Source organism: Leucoraja erinacea, chromosome 2 (genome assembly GCF_028641065.1).
Source record: "Leucoraja erinacea ecotype New England chromosome 2, Leri_hhj_1, whole genome shotgun sequence".
NCBI lineage: Eukaryota > Metazoa > Chordata > Chondrichthyes > Rajiformes > Rajidae > Leucoraja > Leucoraja erinaceus.
The window spans coordinates 119,023,830-119,040,856 of record NC_073378.1 but is presented as its reverse complement, the minus strand read 5'-3'; the positions used below and the strand labels follow the sequence as shown (position 1 = coordinate 119,040,856).

Below are 17,027 nucleotides of genomic sequence, written 5' to 3'. Positions count from 1 at the left end.
AATAATATATAGATCATTTGATAGTTTGTGATATACATGTCATAGGTTTGTAATATATGTGAATGACTTGAAGGTAGACACAAAATGCTGGAGTAACACAGCGGGACAGGCAGCATTTCTGGAGAGAAGGAATGGGAATATGTGAATGACTTGATGGTTTGTAAAACAGGTGAATGACCCAATAATTTGCAATATATGTGAATGACCTGACGAATTGTAATATACACGAATGACTTAGATATTGTCGTGGGAGGCATGATCAGTTAGTTTGCAGAAGGCACGAAGATTGGCAGAGTTGTTGATAGTGTGGAAGGTAGATTTAGGTTGCAGAGAGATATCAATATATTTGGTGAGATAGCCTGATTAATGGATGATGGAGTTTAATCCAAATAAATGTGAGGTGATGCAGTTTGGGGACATATGAAGCTAGAACCATGAATGATCCTGAAGAAGGTGGAGATTTAGGTTGATAAATCCTGAGAGCATCATCCGGTGTATCTTCAAACATTATGGGAATCAAGGGAGGAGATTGATGGGATCTCTATATTTTAGTCTGACGTAGAGTTCTGACCCGAAACGTCACCTATTCCTTTTCTCCAGAGATGCTGCCTGACCTGCTGAGTTACTCCAGGATTTGTGTCTATCTATGGGTAGGAAGGTATAAATTCTAAGGGTTCTGATGGGGCAGAATTTGTGAAGTGTATCCAGGAAAGTTTTCGAAGAAATACGTAGATGGCATATGAGAAGGGTCTATGCCTGACCTCCTTTTAGAAAATGAGGCTGAGCAAGTGGTTGATGTTTGGGGCCAGTGATCTTAATTCTGTTAATTTCGAGACAGTCATGGAAAAGGATAGGATTGGTCCTCGTTGAAGTCTGAAATTTGGGGAAAGATAAATTTCATTATATCAGATAGAAACTCCTAAAAGTTGATTAGGAGAGGCTGCCTGCAGGTAAATGGATGTCTGGCAAGTGGGAGGCATTTAAAAATGAGATTGGAAGGGTTGAGGCTAGCACGTTTATATTGGAATGAAGGGAAGCCTGACAACATTATGGAAGCTTAGTTGACCAGGGATACTGAGGATCTGGTCAAGAAAAAAAGAGTAGGTCTATAGGGGCAGCAGGATCAAATGAATCCCTTGAGGAATATAAGAAATGGAGGAGTATGCAAGAACGGTATTAGGAGGGTGAAGTCTTGCAATGTCCCTGGCACATAAGATATTTAAAAATCCTAAAAGATTACATTTGTATAAAAGTAAAAAGGTACCTAGGGAGAGTAGGTCCCCTTATGAGTCAGTAAGGTCAGGATTGAACATGGGTCTCTGGCACTGTGGGTTGTATCTGTACCAATTTCGCCATTGTGCTGCCTTCTTTCAAGGCATACAGCAGGTTGACCTCGAGAGTATGAGATTCGAACTGGTTGTACTGTACTGGATGTACAATTTGCTGAGAAATTAAATGTCTGTTCGAAATAAGAATTCAAAAACTTGCATTTACAAGTCGGTTCCCTTACGAGTCAATCTATATGCGAAGGAATGGGAAGGGGTGAGGTCTTTCATGAATACTTATGGTCTGTATTTACTGTGGGGAAGAACATGAAAGTGAGTGAGTTCAGTAAGTTCCAGGAGCATGTCAACACGATGAAGAAGGAGGAGATGGGAGATCTCGAAACGCATTTAGGTGGATAAATTCCAAGAGCTTCGCCAGGTGTATCTCAAATGTTATCGGAATCAAAGGAGGAGATTTATAGGATCCTGGTAGAGATGTGTTAGCCACAAATGAGTTACAGAGAATCGTTAATCTTGTGCCTTTATTTAAGAAGGGTAGCAGGGATAAGCCAGGAAGCACAGTCGGGCAAGCCTTACATCAGTAGTGGAAAAGTTATTGAAACTCTGTTGAAGGAAAACTCGTGGTTCCGGACAGAACGTCACCTATTTGCATTGGATGGGTCTTCACATTCTGGACTTGTGTGACTGCATACGGAATGTACTAGCAATCAGATCCAGGCAGATATGACCTGCTATTCTTCCCTTATTTTAGCATTGCGTCCATAACATTTTACTAAGCTGAGGAACCAGTCACACATTGCATCTGACCCTTCAGTTTTACATTTGATGCATCTATCAGGGCACAGTTTGTTTCAACAAGATCACTAACCATTAAAAAGCTAAGAAAATCCGTATGAATTTTTCTTTAGATTTCAAAGAAATTTAACAATAACTATAATTTCAATTAATTTATCTTAGTTTCCTAATGTGGCTAATATTTTTTTATTCCTTTAAATGTATCTTCATTCTCTCAATGTCACTGATCATCAGAAACATTTAAAGGCAGTGGAAAAAGCCTTTGTGCAGCACAAGCAATTTGAAGGCCTTCAAGAGGCCTTACTGCACAAGGCCTCAATGACACAACAGCTACAAAAGGCAAGAGCAATAATAGTGAACTTGTACAAGGGGGACATGGCACACAAGTCCAACTGAAGACAAGGTAGCTCAAACTAGGTAACACCTATCTTATCTTCACCACCAAGGCTTTATCATTTTTTTTCCTCTAACATGATAACTTTAGCAAAGGTTGAAAATAGGATGGCGGCGCTGGCTTAAGAGCTGCGGCCCACCTGCAGTCCGTCTGGTTTTTTTTTCTTTCTTTTTGGTCCTTGTCATGTTTTAGTTAATTTTGCTTTATTAAGTTGTGTATGTGTGTGGGTGGGGTGGGAGAAACATGCTTTGGTCTCTTCCTTCAGGGGATGCGACTTTTTCTTCGGTCGTATTCCCCGTCCCCATCTTCGTCTGCGCCGAGGCCTAATGGCGGAGCTGGCGGCATCGGAGCTGTAGCAGCGGCAGCAGTGGCGGAGACCCGACTCGGCTCTGAAGCTGTGGCGGCGGCGGCAGCAGCAGCAGCAGCAGCGGAGACCCGACTCGGCCCCGAAGCTGTGGCGGCTGCAGCGACCACCCGCGGAGTTTGAACCGTCGCCTCGGCGCAGAGGTATAACAAAGAGGGAAGAGACAGAGACTTTAAGATTTTGCCTTCCACCACAGTGAGGAGATGATTGGTGAACTCACTGTGGTGGCTGTTAAATTTGTGTTGATTGTGTGTTTTTGTCATTTTTTTAATTATATGTATGACTGCAGGGAAACAAAATTTCGTTCAGACCAAAAGGTCTGAATGACAATAATCTAATCTAATCTAATCTAATCTAATCTAATCTAAAAAATAATCTGGTTGTCAAGGAATGGCTAATACTCCTCGAAGAGAGAATAACAGAACAAAGTTAAAAATAAATTATTAAAAATGAGACTAAAAGCACATGCTCACTTCAGTGTTTTTCGCTTCCTTTTCTTTTCGTTCACGGTGTTTTCTTTCCTTTTCTTCATCTTTCGACAATTCCAAATTCCCTGAAACACAGATGGACACTATAATCCCAACTTTTTCATGCAACTGAACAGTATTATTTTAGTTAATACATTAAATAGGGGATAGAGTTACCTGAACACTGAAGTAACAATGCCTCAAGATGCAAATGGCACTAAAAAATTCTGAGTGAGATAGCATAGACTAAAATCATATGGCATATAACAGCTATCACGAAAAATAAGCACAGTAATTTTTTTTAAGCTCATTTGATCAGAAGATTTAACTAAATGTTACATCGTTAAGCACAATATCCATTTATTGTAGTGAAATCAGGGAGGGGTATGCTCAAGGACAGAAAGTCTTGGAAAACTCAGCAGGTCAAGTTGCATCTCTGGTGAACATGGATAGGTGACATTTCGGATCGGCACCTTTCTTCAGATATGCTGATATCCTAGAACGTATTAATATCAAGGAAAAGTAGATATTGGGTAGGAGATATTGGATCTACCGAAGAATATTAACGTGGTTCAGTTTCCAAGTTATTGATAGAGGCAAGAGTGAAAATGACAATTGCCTAGATAGAGATCTTTGCAAACAAGAGACAGCAAAAGTTGTATTTTGGTGCAAAAGTAAACTGTTGGAGGAACTCAGCAAGACAGGCCGCATCGGTGAGGGGAAGGAATTTGGATAGTTTAGTATGGTTTAGAGATACAGCATGGAAACAGGCCCTTCGGCCCGCCGAGTCTATGCCGACCAGCAATTCCCCTGTACACTAGCACTATCCTACACAGTAGGGACGATTTACAATATTTACCAAAGCCAATTAACCTACAGACCTGTACGTCTTTGGAGTGTGGTAGGAAACCAGGGCACCCGGGGAAACCCCACGCAGTCATGCAGAGAAGGTACAAACTCGGTACAGATAGACCCGTAGTCATGATCGGCTGTAAAGCAGCCACTCTACTGCTGTTCTTCAAAGGAACACTATGATGAAGGAGCACAAGGGCGGCATAGTGCCGCCGGGGTAGCCCTGCTGCCTGATTGCGTCAGAGACCCAGGTCCGATAATGACTTCGGGTGTTGTCTGTACGGAGTTTGCACGTTCTCCCTGTGACCATGTGGGTTTTCTCCGGATGCTCCGGTTTCCTCCCACAATCCAAATACGTGCAGGTTTGTAGGTTAATTGGCCTCTACAGTGCCCTCCATAATGTTTGGGACAAAGACCCATCATTTATTTATTTGCCTCTGTACTCCACATTTTGAGATTTGTAATAGAAAAAATCACATGTGGTTAAAGTGCACGTTGTCAGATTTTATTAAAGTTTTTTTTTATACATTTTGGTTTCACCATGTACAAATTGCAGCTGTGTTTATACATGAAGAGATGGTCAAATCGGCCTTGGCAGCTCAGAATTGGATAATAAACTGGGCATTTAATATAATTTAAAAGAATCGGGCATATTCAGTTTAATAGAGGAAAACATAAAACATACATTAGTAGTAAAATGTGCAATATTTATTTTGCAAATAATTTTAATTTTGGATTATTCACTCATGATAAAAATATTCCTGAAAAAATGACTGGTAAATTATTACAACAGGAAATTTAATCTAGTGCTTTCATGTGGAATTCTTTGCCACAGAAGGTTGTCGAGACCAAGTCAGTGGATATTTTTAAGGCAGAGAGAAATAGATTTTTGATTAGTACAGGTATCAGAGGTTATGGGGTGAAGGGAGGAGAAATGGGTTAGGAGGGAGATAGATCAGCTAAGATTGAATGCTGGAGTAGACTTGATGGGCCTCATTCTACTCCTATCACATGACTTTATGACCTGAAACCAGCAACTGTTAATTTTCAGGCTAATATTGTGAAGATAGTCTTTCCAGATTATTGTTCAAAAAGGAACTGCAGATGCTGGAAAATCGAAGGTAGACAAAAACGCTGGAGAAACTCAGCGGGTGAGGCAGCATCTATGGAGCAAAGGAAATAGGCGACGTTTTGGGTCGAGACCCTTTTTCAGACTTTTTCCAGATTATTGATCACTTGGATTGGTTTAGCACAGTGATGGAAGACACAACTTTATCACAAACTAAAATAATGCAGCAATGGGCAACCTGAGGATCCTTCCAGCTAAACTACCTGAGAAAAGCAGAATGACCTCCATCAATAGTTGGTTGAACCAAACTGAGGCAGGATATTATCATGTTGGAACAAGGTGAAAACTGCAGATTGTTTTTTAAATGAAAAGTATTAATCATGCATCTACCTTTCTCCTTCTTCTGCCGATGGCTCAGTCGCTGGTCACCAATCCCATCAATTTCTTTCCCAAATTCTCGGTGCTTTTCTTGTTCTTTTCTCCTATCTCTTTCTTTATCTCTGTGCTTCTCAGATTCATGGACCCGCTTTGTAGAACTCTCTAGGTTAAAATCACATCCAACTTCATCACGAATTTTGTGGCCTGACTCTTTGTCTCTATCCCTGACTTTCCGTTTCTCACTTTCTTTTTCTTTTTTCTTTCCTCGGTCTTTATCTCTTTCTTCGTTCTTAACTTTTTTGTGCACTTTTTCATGTTCCAGGTCTTTATTACGGTCTCCATCACTCTCCTTTGCTTTGCTTCTCACTTTGTCATTATCTCGATCTCTTTGTCTATCACTATCCCTTTGTCTATCTCGGTCCCGTTGCCTATGTAAACGCTCTTCAGACTCTTCCTCCTCCTTATGTTTTTTCTTTGCTTTGCTCTTTTTCTCACTGTCATCTGGATGATCTCCATGGGCAGCCTGAAGAAAAGCGAGAAATGAAAAATGGGAGTTGTTGATGAAAAGGGTGCTTGTAAAGCCCCGCAGAATGTTGTTCAAAAGTAGACTGTAATATAGTTTAGTTTACTTTAGAGAGACAACTTGGAAACAGGCCCTTCAGTGCACCAAATCCACACCAACCATCGATCTCCCATTCACACTAGTTTTGTCATCCCACTTTTGAATCAGAGGAGTCAGAGAGGCCAATTAACCTACAACCCCACACATCTTCGGGTTATGGGAGGAAACCGGAGCATCTGGAGGAACCCATGGGTCACAGAGAGAATGTGCAAACGCCATACAGACGGCACCCAAGGTCAGGATTGAACGCGGGTCTCTGGCACTGTGAGTAGTAGCTGTACCAGCTGCGCCATTGTGCCGCCATATTTAAAGGCAGACAGCGGGATGACCACGAGAACACGAGATTCAAACTGGCTGTACTGAATTGGATGCACAATTTACTGAGAAATTAAATATCTGCTAGAAATAAGAATTTTAAAACTTGCATTTATATAACATCTTCCACGTTCCATTCAAAATATTCCAAAGTTCTTTACAAGAATTCAGAAACTTTTGAAGTGTAGTCGGTATTGTAGTAGAGGAAAATTACTGGTTTATATGCATGCAACGGGCTTCCACTGAACGCAGTGTGAGATTTATAGACCAGATCTTGCTGATGACCCACAGTCATTCAGTAGAGATGTGCTGGCTAACTACACTGTATTGGTCACAGCAATTCTAATTTACACACATTCTTACTGCAAGGCAGAAGTTAGGAAATTGCTGGAAGTTAAATGTCAAAGCACTTGAACTCTCACTGTGGCAGTCGTGCTCAATTCTACTGAGTTGATGCGCCATTCGTATCTAGTGTTGAGCCAGGAGATGCAATATATATGTATATCTATTTGTTTGGATTGCCTTGGGAAACTGGCTAAAGTACAGTAAGTTCTGCTATTGTTACTAGACTTTTTTCACTTTATATTGAAAATAAAAGTAATTACTTTAATATGCTTGAGCAATTCCTCTGTTTTCCAGGTATCTTCTTTGGTTTTCCCCTAAAATGAAAATAAAATTGAACATGTTTAAGTAACGAGATAATAAAACATTCCAAAAACATAAAACTAAACACTGACCAAATTAATTTTATTATTTACACAAACTCCCACTGTATACGCATATGTATTGTTAAGGCATTTCTCTATTCAATTTTACATTATATCTAGATATTTCTTGAAAATTACTTCACTTATGTCTGTTGAGTGTTACTGATATTTGAATGCAGAACAGACCAATTTGAAAATCAGATCAAAATCTATAGTGAGCAGCGGGCAAGGCAGGGTCTATGGAGGGAATGGACAGACAACGTTTTGGGTCAGGACCTTTCTTCAGATCATCAACTCAGAGATTTGTTTTTTGCCACATTCTTCAAATATTCTCTCAAATTAGAGAATGGATGGCACTCCAGGCAACTCACAGTAAATAGATGTTTTATTATTTTTGCTAAGGCAACACAACCAAACGTTGTATAGACTTAGCAGGGGAACAAACCACCAGAATGGATTTGGCAATCATTATGTTTTGCTCTGCATGTGGTAATTACTACAAAAATATCGCTCTGCTTTTGGTTAATGTTTAATGCAACAATTCAGTCTTAGCTGTGACAAATCATTCCTTGCCACATACCCCAACTCACCTTGGTGTACACTAAACTTCCCTTTTTTTTAAAACTGGAATCTTTTAAAATCCAATTGGTAGTTTTCCTAAACAAAGAAGCAAGCAAGCAAAAGAAAGTGGAAAATTGCTCCCATCTAACCAAGATAATTAAAGAAGCTCCAGAAATTATGCTTATTGTGGCTATTATGAAGCAGAACTTAATATTCTGCTTGGGCAGCTTTTAGAATATAGTACAAGTCCTTCAGCCCACAATGCCTGTGCTGAACATGATGTTTTTTTCCGATCATCGACGATCCAGAGGAGGTCCACGTGACAACCTGGAGTTGTGATTTGGAAAGCCTATTCTTTTCCTTTGTGGGTTACAATGAACCCATTGAATATGTTCCATTGCTATAACCAGCTACTTCCAGATAACTATGATTTCTCAGTCCAGTAAAGTTGACCTGTCGCTAATTTAGAAATGTTATTTTTGTCCATTCCTGCAAACATGCTGAATCTAAAACAATTATGGTCACTGGCACTTATTCCAACAACCCACCTGCATTCCCAATTTCTAATGAAAGTAATTACAGGTGCACAACCTTTTATCCGAAGATCCAAATAACGAAAAGTTCCGAATAGCGGACATTTTTTCAGTTCTTGAAGAAAGGTCCTTGAAGACGTTTACCGAGGGCGGCCCGCAGAGGTGACAGCGGAACCTCCGGTCGGTCCTCGAAGAAAGGGGAACTAAATCCCCATTCATAAAAGAGGTATAGAGGGAGATGCCATAGAGGGAGTGCAGAGACGGTTCACCAGACTGATTCCTGGGATGTCAGGACTGTCTTATGAAGAAAGACTGGATAGACTTGGTTTATACTCTCTAGAAGTTAGGAGATTGAGAGGGGATCTTATAAAAACTTACAAAATTCTTAAGGGGTTGGACAGGCTAGATGCAGGAAGATTGTTCCCGATGTTTGGGGAAGTCCAGGACAAGGGGTCACAGCTTAAGGATAAGGGGGAAATCCTTTAAAACCGAGATGAGAAGAACTTTTTTCACACAGAGAGTGGTGAATCTCTGGAACTCTCTGCCACAGAGGGTAGTTGAGGTCAGTTCATTGGCTATATTTAAGAGGGAGTTAGATGTGGCCCTTCTGGCTAAGGGGATCAGGGGGTATGGAGAGAAGGCAGGTACGGGATACTGAGTTGGATGATCAGCCATGATCATATTGAATGGCGGTGCAGGCTCGAAGGGCCGAATGGCCTACTCCTGCACCTAATTTCTATGTTTCTATGTTTCTAGGTGAGGGTATAATGCGCGGGAGGGTTAATAATTGACAATCTGCTGCTGCCTGCCCGCTGAGTTAAAAAGTTCCCACGGTAGACTCACGATACACAGTGTATCGTGAGTCTTGCGTGGGAACGTTTTAACTCAGCTGGCAGGCAGCAGCAGATTGTCGCTCCCTTCAGTTTCACCCCACCTACACCCCTCTGCTTCCCGGCCATGTGTGTGACCCCTTCCCTCCCCTCTCCAGTTCCCCGCCCATTGCACCGGCGCGGGGGCTTTGCACTGTCTTCACGTCAATGCCAGTCACCGGAGACGTCACGACCAACGGGGCACCGACCCCCAGGCCCACTGCAAGCACGGAGATCCCAGAGACCCACAGCCAGCAGCAGCCCAGCCCCGTTCCAACTCCAGAGGAACACGCTTCCCGTAGGGACAGAAGCTGATGGTGTGCAAGGTACGTCTTGTTCTTGGGGTTGCAGATGAGGGGGCGCAGCTCGGGCTGTGACGTCTCCGGCCACCCCCCTGTACAGGAGCTGAGACTGGGAACTGTACCGCCCTTGCAGGTGAGCAGGAGAGTGTGGTTGTTTGCAGTTGCAGAGGGAGGGGGCAAGGGCGGTACAGTTCCCAGTCTCAGCTCCTGTCCAGGGAAGTGGCCGGAGACGTCAGGACCAATGGGACACCGACTGCAAGCACGGAGATCCCAGAGACTCACAGCCAGCAGCAACTCTAGCCCAGCCCCGTTCCAACTCCAGAGGAACCCGGGTTGCGGATGAGGGGGCGCAGCTCGGGCTGTGGGCGAACTGCCACTTGTCGCTGTAGCGGCCCATCGGGGAGTGGGTTCCTGTTGGTCCTGACGTCTCCGGCCACCCCCCTGGACAGGAGCTGAGACTGGGAACTGTACCGCCCTTGCCCCCTCCCTCTGCAACTGCAAACAACCCCACGCTCCTGCTCACTTGCAAGGGCGGTACAGTTCCCAGTCTCAGCTCCTGTACAAGGGGGTGGCCGGAGACGTCAGGACCACCAGAAGCCGCTCCCCGATGGGCCGCTACGGCGACAAGTGGCAGTTCGCCCACATGCCGAGCTGCGCCCCCTCATCGGGACACCGAACCCCAGGCCCACTGCAAGCACGGAGATCCCAGATCAGCAACTCCAACCCAGCCCCGCTCCAACTCCAGAGGGGCAGAAGCTGATGGTGTGCAAGGTATGTCTTGTTCTTGGGGTGGCGCTGCTCGGGCTGTGGGCGAACTGCCACTTGTCGCCGTAGCGGCCCATCGGGGAGCGGATTCCTCTGGAGTTGGAGGGACAGGGAGACACAGCGGCTTTTGAGAATGGTGGGCAATCACTTCCAAAGTTCTGCCCACACAGTCAGTACACCTCTCCTATACTTGTCTCCCGCACTAAGATTATCTCGCAGAGAATGATCCCAGCCGAACCCTCTCTATTCTCTCCTATTCTGCAAGAAAAAACTACATTGAAGACTCTAACTCGCAATCGAGTAGCTGCCGGGATCGAGGCGCAAATTCGCGACCTTGCGGATATGAGCCGAGCACTCTACCACTGAGCCAGCCGTTAAAATCTACGCTAAAAATCTTCCAATCCGAAAGCCGAAAAATTCCGAATTACGAAAAGTGTCTGGTCCCAAGGCTTTCGGATAAAAGGTTGTGCACCTGTACTTGTGTAGTTAATTCTATATTATTCCAGCATTGCCAGTATTTCATTTCGGACACCAGCATCCACATCTGGAACATTATCAACCTTATGGAAAAGATGTTGTTAACCTGAAAAGAGTGCAGAGACGATTTAGGAGGATGTTGCCAGGACTTGAGGACCAGAGCAGCATGGAGAGGTTTGGCAGACTAGGACTTTATTTCTTGGAGTGCAGGAGGATGAGGGGTGATCTTATAGAGGTGTACAAGGTAATGAGAGGAAGAGATATGGTAGATGCACAGTCTTTTTATCCAGAGTATGGGAATCAAGAACCAGAGGCCATAAACCTATGGTGAGACGGGAAGGATTTAATAGGAATCTGAGGAGCAACCTTTTCACACAAAGGGTGGCTGATGGGTATATGGAATAAGCTGCCATAGGCAGGTACTATAACAACATTTAAAAGAGTTTGGACAAGAAAAGTTTAGAAGAATATCGGTTTAGTTTATTGTCACGTGCACCGAGTTATAGTGAAAAGCTTTAGTTGCATGCTAACCAGTCAGCGGACAGACAAAACATGTTTACAATCGAGCCATTCACAGTTACAGATACATATAACCATATAACAATTACAGCACGGAAACAGGCCATCTCGGCCCTACAAGTCCGTGCCGAACAACTTTTTTCCCTTAGTACCACCTGCCTGCACTCATACCATAACCCTCCATTCCCTTCTCATCCATATGCCTATCCAATTTATTTTTAAATGATACCAACGAACCTGCCAACACCACTTCCACTGGAAGCTCATTCCACACCGCTACCACTCTGAGTAAAGAAGTTCCCCCTCATGTTACCCCTAAACTTCTGTCCCTTAATTCTGAAGTCATGTCCTCTTGTTTGAATCTTCCCTATTCTCAAAGGGAAAAGCTTGTCCACATCAACTCTGTCTATCCCTCTCATCATTTTAAAGACCTCTATCAAGTCCCCCCTTAACCTTCTGCACTCCAGAGAATAAAGACCTAACTTATTCAACCTATCTCTGTAACTTAGTTGTTGAAACCCAGGCAACATTCTAGTAAATCTCCTCTGTACTCTCTCCATTTTGTTGACATCCTTCCTATAATTGGGCGACCAAAATTGTACACCATACTCCAGATTTGGTCTCACCAATGCCTTGTACAATTTTAACATTGCATCCCAGCTTCTATACTCAATGCTCTGATTTATAAAGGCTAGCATACCAAAAGCTTTCTTTACCACCCTATCTATATGAGATTCCACCTTCAAGGAACTATGCACGGTTATACCCAGATCCCTCTGTTCAACTGTATTCTTCAATTCCCTACCATTTACCATGTACGTCCTATTTTGATTTGTCCTGCCAAGGTGTAGCACCTCACATTTATCAGCATTAAACTCCATCTGCCATCTTTCAGCCCATTTTTCCAAATGGCCTAAATCACTCTGTAGATTTTGGAAATCCTCTTCATTATCCACAACACCCCCTATCTTGGTATCATCTGCATACTTACTAATCCAATTTACCACACCTTCATCCAGATCATTGATGTACATGACAAACAACAAAGGACCCAACACAGATCCCTGAGGCACCCCACTAGTCACCTGCCTCCAACCCGACAAACAGCCATCCACCATTACCCTCTGGCTTCTCCCATTCAGCCACTGTTGAATCCATCTTGCTATTCCGGCATTTATACCCAACAGTTTAACCTTCTTAACCAACCTTCCATGAGGAACCTTGTCAAAGGCCTTACTAAAGTCCATATAGACAACATCCACTGCTTTACCCTTGTCAATTTCCCTAGTAACCTCTTCAAAAAATTCAAGAAGATTAGTCAAACATGACCTTCCAGGCACAAATCCATGTTGACTGTTCCTAATCAGACCATGTTTATACATGATAAGGAAATAACGTTTATTGCAAGATAATACCAGTAAAGTCCAATCAAAGATAGTCCATGGGTCGCCAGTGAGGTAGATCGTAGTTCAGGACTGCTCTCTAGTTATGATAGGAAGGTTCACTTGCCTGATAACAGCTGGACAACTGAATATGGCCTAAATAGGCAGGTGGGACACCTTGGTCGGTAATCTATACTTGAATGACACAAAGCTGGGTGGCAGTGTGAGCTGTGAAGAGGATGCTATGAGGCTGCAGGGTGACTTGGATAGGTTGGGTGAGTGGGTAGATGTAGTATAATGTGGATAAATGTGAGATTATCCACTTTGGTGGCAAGAACAAGAAGGCAGATTATTATCTGAATGGTGTAAGAAGAAACTGCAGATGCTGGTTTAACCCAAAGATAGGCACAAAAAGCTGGAGTAACTCAGTGGGACAAGCAGCATCTCTGGAGGGAAGGAATGGTGACATTTCAGGTCGAGACCCTTCTGAAAAAAAAGAGTCTCAACCTGAAATGTCACCCATTACTTCTCTCCAGAGATGCTGCCTGTCCCGCTGAGATGCGCCAGCTTTTTGTGTCTATCTGAATGGTGACAGATTAGGAAAAGGGGAGGTGCAACAAGACCTGGGTGTCCTTGTACATCAGTCACTGAAAGTAAGCATGCAGGTACAGCAGGCAGTGAAGAAAGCAATTGGCATGTTGGCTTTCATAGCGAGAGGATTTGAGTATAGGAGCAAGGAGGTCCTATTGCAGTTGTACAAGGCCCTGGTGAGACCACACCTGGAGCATTGTGTGCAGTTTTGGTCTCCTAATTTGAGGAAGGACATTCTTACTATTGAGGGAGAGCAGCGTAGGTTCACCAGGTTAATTTCCAAGATGGCGGGACTGACATTTGATTAAAGAATGGATCAATTGGACATATTCACTGGAATTTAGAAGGATGAGAGGGTATCTTATAGAAACATATACAATTCTTAAGGGATTGGACTGGCTAGATGCAGGGAAAATTGTTCCCAATGTTGGAGGAGTCCAGAATCAGGAGTCACAGTTTAAGAATAAGGGGTAGGCCTTTTAGGACTGAGAAGTGAAAAAAAAACTTTTCACCCAGAGAGTTGTGAATCTGTGGAATTATTTGCCATGGAAGGCAGTGGAGGCCAATTCATTGGATTGTTTCAAGAGAGAGTTAGATTTAGCTCTAAGGGCTAAAGGAATCAAGGAGTATGAGGAAAAAGCAGGAACGGGGTAGTGATTACGTGGTACTGATTTTAGATGATCAGCCGAATGGCCTACTACTGCACCTATTTTTTATTGTTTCTAAAGAGACTGGTCCTTGTGGGTGTTGACATTGCGGGACGCACTCACTCGACGGGGCTGTGCAATAACCAGGTTAGCCGGGAAGTGGTGTTAGGTAAATTGAATGGATTAAAGGCCGATAAATCCCCAGGGCCAGATAAGCTGCATCCCAGAGTTCTGAAGCAAGTAGCCGCAGAAATAGTGGATGCATTAGTGATAATTTTTCAAAATTCTTTAGATTCTGGAGTAGTTCCTGAGGATTGAAAGGTAGCTAATGTAACCCCACTTTTTAAAAAGGGAGGGAGAAAGAAAAAGGGGAATTACAGACCAGTCAGTCTAACATCGGTAGTGGGGAAAATGCTGGAGTCAGTTATTAAAGATGGGATAGCAGCACATTTGGAAAGTGGTGAATTCATTGGACAAAGTCAGCATGGATTTATGAAAGGTAAATCATGTCTGACGAATCTTATAGAATTTTTCGAGGATGTAACTAGTAGAGTGGATAAGGGAGAACCAGTGTTATATCTGGACTTTCAGAAGGCTTTCGACAAGGTCCCACATAAGAGATTAGTATACAAACTTAAAGCACACGGTATTGGGGGTTCAGTATTGATGTGGATAGAGACAGGAAGCAAAGAGTAGGAGTAAACAGGTCCTTTTCAGAATGGCAGGCAGTGACTAGTGGGGTACCCGCAAGGCTCAGTGCTGGGACCCCAGCTATTTACAATATATATTAATGATCTGGATGAGGGAATTGAGTACAACATCTCCAAGTTTGTGGATGACACGAAGCTGGGGGGGCAGTGTTAGCTATGAGGAGGATACTAGGAGGCTGCAAGGTGACTTGGATAGGTTGGGTGAGTGGGCAAATGTATGGCAGATGCAGTATCATGTGGATAAATGTGAGGTTATCCACTTTGGTGGCAAAAACAGGAAAGTAGACTATTATCTGAATGGTGGCCGATTAGGAAAAGGGGAGATGCAACGAGACCTGGGTGTCATGGTACACCAGTCATTGAAAGTAGGCATGCAGGTGCAGCAGGCAGTGACGAAAGTGAATGGTATGTTAGCATTCATAGCAAAAGGACTTGAGTATAAGAGCATGGAGGTTCTACTGCAGTTGTACAGCGTCTTGGTGAGACCACACCTGGAGTATTGCGTACAGTTTTGGTCTCCTAATCTGAGGAAAGACATTCTTGCCATAGAGGGAGTACAGAGAAGGTTCACCAGACTGATTCCAGGGATGGCAGGACTTTCATATGAAGAAAGACTGGATAGACTCGGCTTGTACATGCTAGAATTTAGAAGATTGAGGGGGGATCATATAGAAACTTACAAAATTCTTAAGGGGTTGGACAGGCTAGATACAGGAAGATTATTCCCGATGTTGGGGAAGTCCAGAACAAGGGGACACAGTTTAAGGATAAGAGGGAAATCTTTTAGGACCGAGATGAGAAAATCATTTTTTACACAGTGATGAATCTGTGGAATTCTCTGCCACAGAAGGTAGTTGATGCCAGTTCATTGGCTATATTTAAGAGGGAGTTAAATGTGGCCCTTGTGGCTAAAGGGATCAGGGGGTATGGAGAGAAGGCAGGGATGGGATATTGATTTGGATGATCAGCCATGATCATATTGAATGGCAGTGCAGGCTCGAAGGGCTGAATGGCCTACCCCTGCACCTATTTTCTATGTTTCTGTAACTCATTATGTAGTTGGGTTCTTGGTTCTTGGTTTCTTGGTTTCTTGGTCCTCCAAAATATTCCAAATGGAATTTAAACTGGAGGTGGTTAAGGGAGGGCTTAAGCCAGAAAGGGTTATTGGGAAGAAAGAGCTTTAAATTTAGTTGCATCTGGTTGGGTAACTATAGTAGGGTGGAGATTATCCATGCTTTAATTGTGCGGGGGAAGAACGAATTGCTGTACACATCTGTCTTTGTAGCTGGGATCACAAATTGGATCGATTGGGTTGATCGAGACCAGTCTTGCAGAGAGAGAGAGAGGGGGGGAACGAGCCTGGCCTCATTATGGTTGCTGCCGGACATTTATTTAGGACATTTATTTAAGGGAGATTAGAGTCAGATTCAGATGCAAGAAACGCCAGATGCTGGTTTATAAAAGATCAGGCCGCCAGCCGAGGATCGCTCCGGTCTGCCTCCCGCCACTGCCTCTTCCTCAACCCCGACCTGCGCTGCCACCGTTCAGAATGGCCAGCGGATTTTCCCACTTTCAGATCTGCCTCTTCTTACCTTGAAGATAGACACAAAATACTGGAGTAGCGCAGCGGGTCATGCAGCATCTCTGGAGAGAAAGAATGGGTGACGTTACGGATCGCGACTTCAGCATTTTGTGTCTATCTTCGGTGTAAACCAGCATCTGCAGTTCCTTCGCTCACGCTTCTCTTACCTTGCTCGGCTTCATGGTGCGAGCCGCGGCCCGCGTTACTAAGGCGCCAACGCGGCTCCCTGGTTACCGGGCGGCCGCCATCTTGGTGAGGTCGAGGATTTGCACGGTTCAAAGGGCGCATGCGTCAGGCGAGGTGGCAACGATGGCAACCGCGCGAGGGGCGGCCGTAACCATGGCGACAGGTCAGGGCTGGGTCTGTTACCAGGCAACGGAGCATTCCTTCTCTCCCGCACCATGACGTGGGGAGGTCTGAGCATGCGCCCCTGCCAGGGATTTGCTGCCATGTCAAGCACCAGCTGCTTGTGGCGCTATCACCAAAACAATGTGCTTTCGATGCAAGTCACCCTCGCTACATGGACACTGTGGAGGTAATGTGCACAATTATAGTCATGTAGCACGAAATCAGACCTCTCGGCCCAACTTGTCCATGCCAACCACTATGTCCCATCAAAGCCAGTCCCATTTGGTAGCAATGTTACAACATTTTGAGATTTTAAAAATCAAGTCTGCAATTTATCCTATCAGATAAAGCACAAAAAATAAGTTTAATTTGACACCTAATTCACTTTCATATCTTCAGTATTAAAAAAGTTATGGCCATTTTCATACTCGGAAATTAGCATCTTGTTCCCTATTGATTTTCCAGTAACACAAAAGCTGTGATTGACAGTGA

The 17,027-nt window shown here is 43.8% G+C and overlaps 1 protein-coding gene across 3 annotated transcripts in view; it reads right to left on the bottom strand.

Moving 5' to 3' along the window:
* Nucleotides 1–16,506, bottom strand: part of dync2i1 (dynein 2 intermediate chain 1) — a 78,979-nt gene extending 62,473 nt beyond the window's left edge. For all 3 annotated transcript variants that reach the window (XM_055664587.1, XM_055664594.1, XM_055664603.1), the window contains exons 1-4: nt 16,355–16,506; nt 7,148–7,201; nt 5,618–6,128; nt 3,313–3,392 (exon numbers count right to left, since the gene is read on the bottom strand). In XM_055664587.1, the coding sequence (XP_055520562.1) occupies nt 3,313–3,392; nt 5,618–6,128; nt 7,148–7,201; nt 16,355–16,369 (660 nt within the window). In that variant the 5' untranslated portion in view covers nt 16,370–16,506. The remainder of the gene's footprint in view (nt 1–3,312; nt 3,393–5,617; nt 6,129–7,147; nt 7,202–16,354) is intronic.
* Between the last annotated feature and the right edge of the window lie 521 nt (nt 16,507–17,027).